This window comes from Parasteatoda tepidariorum, chromosome 10 (genome assembly GCF_982258835.1).
Source record: "Parasteatoda tepidariorum strain Cologne lab strain chromosome 10, Ptep-v5.0, whole genome shotgun sequence".
Taxonomy (NCBI): Eukaryota; Metazoa; Arthropoda; class Arachnida; order Araneae; family Theridiidae; genus Parasteatoda; species Parasteatoda tepidariorum.
Window position 1 is genome coordinate 61,558,128 of NC_141764.1, and position 10,036 is coordinate 61,568,163.

Genomic DNA, 10,036 nt, shown 5'->3' on the forward strand with positions numbered 1-10,036 from the left:
CACTTTATTTATGCTGAGATATTAATTTTGTTACATTTACTTTAGGGTCACGACCTGCTAGAATTTATAAATTACAGAAATATTTTATGAATGGTAAAACTCTACGCCTAAATTTAAACACAAATCACAATAATAAAACTTCCTAGAATATTAAGCCTGTTCACTCATCGCCTCGTAAGCATAACACAAGCGGAGGGATACACCGGAAGTTTTCTAAATTCCTTCCGGTTTTGGGAAGCTTGTTATTGTTCACGTTCAGTCAACCATCCATATATAACTTTCATGCAAGTAATTATTTAAATCTTCTATTGCAGATAAAGTATTGGGACGTGTTGTCTTTGGATCTTACATGTTTGTAAAGGGAAAACCTCTGGAACACTGGAATGAGGCTATATCAGCAGGACATAAGCAAATCCGTCATTGGCAGAAATTATCCTTGTGACTCCCCTTGATTATGTGCCAGTCCCAGTTGTAGTTAAACTACTAGATGTAGTTCGTCATAAATAAATTAAGAAGTAGCTAGTCTCTAACATATTAGATATCACAATCTCAAACGACTTGTGGAGGCTTATTTGCAGAAATTTACTTGTACATTTTGAGCTCTTTGAGACGTTGATGAGGATGAGAAGTTTAAGATTTTAACTACCACCCGAAGATCAAGAAAAGTGCCAGAGTAATCCACATATGGTCATTTATGTAAATTTTACACATTCTGAGACGTGTCACTTGATTGCAAATAAGGTATATATTTATTTACCTTTAAGCTTTCAAAGACATTGATGAGATGGGGAATTTAAAGACCCAAGTAATACTTGTGGAGTTTAGGAAACATAGAAAGACAAGGTTTCATACGGAAGTCTTTCTTTAAATTTTGGGAGAACGAAAATTTTGAGTTTTAACCCGACCGAAGATTAAAACAAGTGTGATCTTCGTGTCGGTAATGTTTACTTGCAGAATGGGTAATGTTCATTCATGTGAGTGCCAAAGATCAAGAAAAGTGCCAGAGTAATCCACATGTGGTCATTTATGTAAATTTTACGCATTCAAAGACTGGTTTTCACGTGATTGTAAATAAGGGATATTTGTACATTGAGACATTGATGAGGATGAGAATTTAGAAGCACAAGTGTAGTTGTGGAGTTTAAGAAACATAGAAAGGCAAGCTTTCCCACGGAAGTATGCTTATACCTTTTAAGCTTTTGAAAAACGAAAATTTTGAGTTTTTTCCCACTCGAAGATCAAGTTAATTGCCAGATTAATTCACATAGGGTCATTTATGTAAATTGTACCAGACAGAGACTGAATTTCACGTGATTGTAAATAAGGTGACATTTTACCGCAAGTAAATAGCATTGATATACATATAGTGGTCGTGTCTCATATGTGTTGAAAGTAAGTTATTTATCAATGTGCTGTATGTGATGTTTCGTAACTTTGTCAGTCAATAACGAATGTTTTTTAAGCTCAGCTATTGTTCTTGGAGTCAGTTTTATAAAAGATACGCCCCCGCTCACAAATTTCCATGTACCTCTGCTTTTATTTTCAAATACAGTACTTCGGTATAATATAATGTTCCCGTAGCTGCTGCTTGTAGAACTGTTTCTAATTAATTTTGAATCGACTATAAGGTGTAAAAAAGAAGGGAAATATCAACACATAGTGCAGCAAACAAAAGTTTTGATAAAAATTTTAATTACTGCATATTACATAATAAAAAGTACGCATGATCTGAGGTTAATCATTTGAACCAGTGCAGAAGACCTAAATATTAAAAGCGTATATGGAAGGTGATTCAATGTTATTGACATTATATTAGGTTTAAAAGTTTGTAAAAATTAACCAGTAACTAAGAAAATGTGGTGTAATAATCGGTTCTAAAGGGAGTTATTTTAATTAAGGAAATATTTAAAACAAAATTCTGTTATATATTCTAAGTTATGCAGTAAAATATGTCTTATTTTCAGTAGAATATTACATTCGTACAAGAGTTTATTTCTTCATGTAGTCTTAGAAAAACAATTAAGAACAGTGATTTATTAAAATTTACCAACAGTAATGTAAAAAAATCAAATTAAAAAAATAATTTTTTGCTGCACTGAAATTTGAATATTTACTTAAGAACAAACATAATGTTTCTCAATAGATCAAAAATACTTTCATGGGTAAAATAATACTTCCATATGTAACAAAAAAAATTCCTAGAATTTGTACCTTCAAAAAAAAACCGTTACATATAGATTTCAAACGTTTTAATGTTTTCAGATTAAATTTCCTTGCATACGCTATAATATGTTTTTCAATTTAACTCATCAACCAATCTATAATTTTGAAATATATTGAAACTATTAGAAAACAGTATTTTAATTTTTGCTTTTTATTGCACTAAGAAAAAAACTATGGTCACAACTACCATAATATGGTTAAATTTACCATGTTTCTAGCTCCATGGAAACACTAAAAAACTCGGTAATTTTTACCGAAGCACTTTGGAAATGATTTTGGTTAAATTTACAGCAAAATATACTGTTATAATATGTGATAAAATTTAGTAAATGTGGCAAAATTTGGTAATTTTGTCATAACTTCTTAGAGCATGGCATATAAACCTTTTGTTTGGTTAAATTTACTTTTTAGTTTTCCATTTTTGACTAAATACTTGGTACTAAGAACTTTAATTTTGAAAACCAGAATTTCCTGTAAACCATTACCCTTTGAACGAATAAAGAACCAAATGAATGGTTTATAAATACCATATTTTTTGTTTTGATTACCAGAATTATGTTTTTTTTACCATAGATGTCATTACAGTTCGGTAATTTTTACTAGATTTTTTTTTCCCCATGTCGAAAAAATTTGTTCACTGGAACTAATAATATTTAAAACAATAATAATTGCATTTAAATGGCGTGCTCAAACTTTAACTTCCAAAAAAATATTTTTAATTAATTTATAAAAATTTAAGGGGAGAATACTACATGTATGCATGTAAATTGTATAATTTTAAATAGCTTTCAAACTTCCAAATTCGTTAAAACATGCTCTTTAAAGGAGTTTGTTATCAGAAAATTGCCATATACGTTCTATTCATTAAATAGATTATTTTAAAATGGAAGAGAAACTTAATGCTTTGAAACTTAATGCTTTAAAGCTTAATACTTTTTATATTTCCAGAATTTTCGAAATCAGTTTCAAAATTTTTATTTTCATCTTATATAATATGCAATGTAAATACACAAGGCTATAAACTGTTGCACGAATAAAACATAGTCGTATTGATGAATGTCGGAAATATTTGTTATATGCGATTCGAACTTAAATTATTCTTCGATATTATTATATTTATTCGATATTTTAATATCTGCTGAGGACAGATTGAGAAAATACCGGTTTGGAGTACCGGTTAAATGCAAACTGGGCAGTAGCATTTTACTTTCAAAAAACATTGATGTAGGGCATACCGGGTACTGAAACTTAACCAGACATAGTATATATTTCGATTTCGGACATTTACCAAAGCGACTATATATATATATATATATATATATATATATATATATATATATATATATATATATATATATATATATATATATATATATATATATATATATATATATATATATATATATATATATATATATATATATATATATATATATATTTATATATATATATATATATATATATATATATATATATATATATATATATATATATATATATATATATATATATATATATATATATATATATATATATATATATATATATATATAGATAGATAGATAGATAGATAGATATAGATTAAATACTTTTGCAATTCATTTCTATTCGATTTTTGCTAAAATGAAAGCTGGATGCACTGAAGAGAAAAATTAATTATCTCCGAAATTAGCTCTTTATAATTTTATCATCAATTTACCCAATCAATGCAGTTTCTCAAAATATTCCGATGACTAAATATCAGTACAATTTATATCATTGCTTTGACCTCAGAAAAGAACGAAAAATATTTCTATCTGATGAAGTAAGTAAATTAAAAAGTACCATTTCCAAAAATCGCCTTATTCGATTTCGATATAATCGATTTTGATAGTTAAATTAACTATTATGCATAGCAAATTCATTTAAGTTCTAAATAATAGATCCCAAAAAAATTCGTGCAACGACTAATAGCAATATCTTAAATGCTTTGTGCAAATTTTAGTGAGTTAATCAAAGTTGGTAAATATACATAAGGAGAATACTTTTTAGAACAATATATAGATAATAATTGTATATATTTGATAGTGTTTATCTGCACTAGAGGGCACCCTGTTCGCTGACGCTGCCTAACCCCCCGAAGATTACTATACAATCTAATATGGATTGCTTAGCAAACCAAGCTCGATTTTCTAGCTACTGAGTTAAACCTATTTGAAATGAGTTCCAGAGTAATTAAATAAATTATTAAAATCTTTAAAGCTTATTTCTCATTAGAAAAAAAAAATTTTCAGACAACAATAAGTTATTGAAATAAAAATTTAACTTGAAATAAAGGGCATAGAATTAAAAAGAACTTGCTGAAGCAAAAAAATAATTGTACTTTTTAAGAAGAGTAGCTATTAAAGGGAACACAATTTTAAATTCCAGAACTTTGAGTGAACACTGTAGCGCTGTCAAATAATCTAACAATTGGGAGGCTAAGTTGAAATAAAAGACATACAATAGAAAAACTTGCAGAAACTAAGCATTAATTATGATTTTAAGAAACAAAACACCACGACTAATATTCACTTTTCAAAGAATAACAAAAACAATATATATATTTATTAGTATTAGCCTACATAAGTATAATGAAAACTTAATATAGAACACCTTGCTTGTTATATGAACTATTCGTATTTAACGTTTGAATTCTTCCTAATTTATAGCTCAGTTTGTTTCAGCTTTTCGATGTAAATGAGAGAAAATAATTTTCAGTCAGAAATTTGTAAAACTGCGCGTTAACGCTTTCATTCTTATGACAGCTCACGCGCTGCCTTTTTGCTAAGTTTCTGTATAAATATATAGTGAAAAAAATTATATCTTTGAGAAAGAATCTTTGTGAAAGAATTTAGAATGTGCCACTTAAGAGAATTGATACTTGACGTGCTTGGCTTATTCGAAATAGATTGGAAAGAACAGTTACTAACGTAACCAAATACCACGTTTCAATAACCAATCAGGATCGAGTTACTCACACTACGTCACTTGCTGGTATCCCATTGCTAGTTTTCAGTTTAATTTTTCAACTAATTTAATAATTCGTTCTTTAGCCTTAACGCTTACTATTTCGTATAAATCCTTGGAGTTCACCAATTTATTCACAAAACTGAACATAAAAAAAAAGGTCATCATCTAACTATTTTTAATAAGGGTCTAGATTTAGGTTCTCAAAGATGACTATTGTCAACAACCTACATTTTAAATTCAAATTATAATTTTTTAGTTACACAACCATTAAATATTAACTATAAATTTCCATAAATCAAACAATCATAAATATTTTAATAAACAACAATTTATCTTATCGTGTCCAAAATTAAAACGGTTTTCTGCGGATTTGACAATCATAAGTTTTATAAAATTTAACTCAATAAATACAAAATTTATTTTTAAAAAATTTATGGATTTTAAATAAATAAAAATACTATCATGTTTTTTTTAAATATTTACATTATTTTTTTTTAATAAAACTATTTCTACTTTTCCAAAATTTTAATTTATAAATAAGGCTATGCCATTATTCTATAAAACAATACAGTAGCTAGTTATCTAATAATATTGATTTTAAATTGCCTAATTAAACTGTTTTAGAGTATCTTCAATTTTTACAAACAGATTTACATACCAATCTCAGAAATCTATTGTAAGGAATTGAATTTTGTATGCAACATCATCAAATTGGAACTATTATTATTTTACAAAAAAAAAAAAAAAACTACAGTGAATGAAATGTATTCCTATTTTGTAATACTTAATAATTATTCCAATTAGATTATGAGGTTCTGAATTTTTGTCAGTAATTTCATCAAATTAAAACCATTATTATTTTTCAAATAAACTGAAGTAAATGAAATGTATTTATGAATGAAATGTATACTTAATATTTATTCTAATTTTAAGGAGGTCTTTAAATGGCGTTTGTTGGTCCATAGTATGTGGAAGTAGCTAAAATAAATGCTTGCTGCAATCACTCTGTAGATAATGTAATAAATAAACAGCACAGAAATATTTATTATAAAATGTGTATTTATTTGTGTAAAATACATTTGGATCTGTATAAATAAACTTATGTGTTTGTTAATATGTGGTGATAGAAAATAAATGTAAACAAAAACAAGTTGTCTGTTTTCTAATGTCAAAATTAGTATTCTATTTGTTAGTTTAAAGAAACAGGACATACACACATATAAAAGTTTTCTTTTAATTATCTTAGATTCATAATTCAGCTTTTTTTGCAAATATATATGTTACGGTTAAAGTAATAAATCCGGTTATTATTAATACTAGCCAGTTAATATTAACAATAACCGCTTTCGTTTGGTCAAAGTGAGAAATATCACAAATTATTCACTTTTATCTGTTATTAATTAATAATAACCAATGAAGTTTGGTCAATGTGATAAAACTGCTTTTCTATTAATGGGACATAAGTGCAGGGCCTGATTATAGCCTAGGCCCCATAGGCATGGACCTAGGGCCCACAATTTCTGAAGGGCATCAACAATTAGTAAAAAGAAGGTGGGCTAGCTATGTGTTGATTTAAGCACTAAATAAAAAATAATTACAGCTTACAATAAAAAAATAATTCAGCTAATCAGTGACTTTTAGCGAAAATCACTGATTTCAAATGTTTGTGGTCACCAAACTATTTTTATTTTGACAAAACTTTGCTTAGTTGTTTTATATTTAACTTTAACCAGCGGGTGACCGAGCTCCGCTCGGAGAAAACAGGTATCGAAGCTAACTCGAAGATTTAAATTTTCAATTGTGATTTATCAAAACAATACATGCCATAAGAAAATTTGTGAAACCATTGGTGAAAAGATAACCGGTTAAAGTGCACCATTATAAACTATCTAAACAAAGTTTGGAAAGGGAACTATTCTATACAAAGGTAAAGTTTGAAAAGTCATAGGAAATAAAATGTAATTGATAACAAAAAATTATACAATTAAAGAAATGGTACAAAGTGAGCAGTGTAAAGATTGAAGTGTGTTGAAGTTCAATATTTTTGACAAATTTATTTAGAAAAACCAAACATCATCGAACACCAAACATTAATCATCGATTGCGAAGTCTTCCATGTTGTCCAGGTAGTTCCTTGTCGGAGAGGCAGGTGCGGCTGGTGAGTTTCTCTTGTTCAGGACTTCCTTCCATACGACGTTTCGGGTGTGGGTTGGATTCTCAGGAGGCAGCAGGACCTTCAACGCACTTTGACGCTTGACTCTTGAAAACGCGACGTAGAGCATTCTGTGCACGAAGACCGTCGTGAGGAGAAGCACGCCGACGAATTCGAATGTTTGGCCTTGTGACTTGTGTATCGTAATGGCGAATGCGGGAGTAACTGGGAATTGGTGCCGTTGCATAGTTGCGCCAAGCTGTGATTTGCTGGAATCGAGCGTGATCCTTGGAAGGTGTACTTGTCGGCCTGCGTGTTCACCGGTGATGATCTTAGCCTTGATGATGTTGTTGCAAAGTTCGGTGACAATCAATCGTGTTCCGTTGCACATTCCTTCAGAGACGTCCAAGTTTCGGAGAAGCATGATGATGGCGTTCTTCTTGAGCTTCAGATTGTGTGGAGGCAAGTCGGCGATGCTGATCGAGTTCAGGAATTCAGGCGCGAATTGAATTCCCCCTTCATGTTGATCCTTTACCGAGTCGAAACTTGTGTCTGTCTTCTCTTCGCCTGGAAGCATAGCAATAATCTGCTCGTTGATCTTGTCCTTATCGTCGTTCAATGGTGCAAGAATAGCGCGATTCTTCATTGCTTCGTAGTTCATTTCATCGATGACGTTACCACCAGAGCGAATTTCTTCTAGGACTTCTATTTCGCCGAGTTCATTCACTTCGAGTTCCCCGTCGCCGAGCTTTAGCAGGTATTTCGCGAATTCTTCTTCTTCAGGATCAACGCGCATGTTCAATGTTCCTCGTATTATCAGCTCTACGGAGTCTTTCGTTACGGCAGCGTTGTTCCTCTAGGCGAATGTTGCGGCCCCTCATTGTTTCGTTTTTTCGTCTGCGTCTTTCATAATCGCGGTATTTTTCTCGTTGAGATGCATTAAGTTCCATCAATATATCCGAGATTCGTTCCTTGCTACGCTGCTTGACTGCTCTTGTCGGGCGCAACGGCGTTATCATCGGGTCTTGGATATTCAAAGCGTGCATATTGGTCGAAGATGTGAAAGATGCGGCTTCAGATGGTCCCGACATGTTCAATTGGTCACTGTTCACAACGAATTCGTAAATTTGCTTCCGTTCATCCGCTTCTTGAAAATTCTTGTCCAGGAAAAGGCGTCGATGAGAGAGGTATTGTCGAGCATAAAAGACGATGTAAACTCCGCAGGAAGACGCGTCATCTTAGTGGTTGTAAGCGTTGCGAGGTTTCACGATGCATCCTTTCAGCTTTTCATTCGTAACAACGGTATTCAAAACGTGTCGCAGTATTTTTCTCAAAACAGCATCGATGGGCAGCGGGTTGTCGACTGGATCGCAGACTAATAGTTGACGTTCTCCATAGCTTGCTTCGTAAATTCCGAGCATCCAGTGCTCGCCTCTATCCATTTGAGCTCTCTTGTGAATGGGAATGAGTAGCACGTCGAATCCTTGTTGAACGCCGTATAGATAGTTGGAAGCCTTGTTCTGGTCGCTGATATCGTTGAGAAGAGCCATTCCTTCATAAGTGCCATCCGCTGTTGTAACGTAGAAGCGTGCAACAAATTCAGGGTGAAGTACGGCAACTTTGACGGTCGGGTAAGCTTGTTCGGCGTAATGGAGAAGCATTCTGACAATGACGGTATCTTCTAGTTGTCCATTTGCGGGTAGAATTGAGTTGATCGCTTGTTTTTCCAAAATTCCGGCTCCTTGAAGAATTTCATGTAGAGGTGCGTTCTGCATGTTGAAAATGTAGCTTGAAATCTGATGAATGTTGAAATGTCGGACTTTGTTGACGGTGATTTTAACACAAAAGTTAAACTTTTCTCCACTTTGATAAATGTAAACTAATGCGAACCTTACAATTAAATTATTAATTCCTTCGTATATTATTGGTTTAAGTTGTCGAAAATTAATATTTCAATTGTAAGGTTCGCATTAGCATACATTTATAAGAGTGGAGAAAAGTATCTATAGCCATTATGGCGAACTAATAAAGTTTGAAAATATCCTATCTGTAACTCCGAACTGCTCGACCGTAGCGCTTCAAAACCGGCGCCAATCGATTCCTCGTGGCCAAAAACCCCAGACCCCCAAGTTTACCGGAGTTTATTAATTCTGGGGCGATTTTCGACTTGGCAACCATTCCTCGTATTATAGTATAAGATTTACAGATACGTAAACTTCATCTTTGAAAAATAATCCTCAATTGTCTGCTTTCAAAATTTTTTAGAATGTTTCTCTTGAATCATACAGTTCAATAGATTCTTTTTCATTATTAGGACTACTCTTCAGTAATCTAATTTCAACATATTTTGCAAGGGGCCCAGAAAATTTGGTGGGCCTTGGGCCTGAATTTGTCTTGATCAGTCCCTGAATGTGTGTGCCTCTTTGTACATGTGTTATGGTGAAAGTAAAAAATCCGGTTATTATTAATACTAACTGGTCAAAATTAATAACAACCGCTTCTTTTGGTCTAAGTGAGAAATAAAAAGGGGAGATTTCTGTAATGTGATCTGTGGCAGAATAATCGCCAAGTCTTGCTAACTTCTGGGCAACGGTCCTCGAGAAACTAAAAAAATTCACAGAAAGGAACCAACTCGCAAAGTATAACTCGTAACTATCTCCGGGCAAGCAT

At 31.9% G+C, this 10,036-nt stretch overlaps 2 protein-coding genes across 2 annotated transcripts in view; one reads left to right on the forward strand and one right to left on the reverse strand.

The window, feature by feature from the left end:
- LOC107456993 (synaptotagmin-15-like) overlaps positions 1-2,933 on the forward strand; it is a 138,677-nt gene extending 135,744 nt beyond the window's left edge. Inside the window, exon 9 of the mRNA XM_043047862.3 lies at positions 315-2,933. Coding sequence (XP_042903796.1) covers positions 315-442 — 128 coding nt within the window. The 3' untranslated portion in view covers positions 443-2,933. The remainder of the gene's footprint in view (positions 1-314) is intronic.
- A 4,371-nt stretch (positions 2,934-7,304) lies between these two features.
- LOC147802990 (ATP-dependent DNA helicase PIF1-like) lies at positions 7,305-8,162 on the reverse strand. Its single transcript, XM_087152812.1, has one exon. The coding sequence runs from the start codon at positions 8,160-8,162 to the stop codon at positions 7,305-7,307; it is 858 nt and encodes a 285-aa protein (XP_087008938.1).
- Between the last annotated feature and the right edge of the window lie 1,874 nt (positions 8,163-10,036).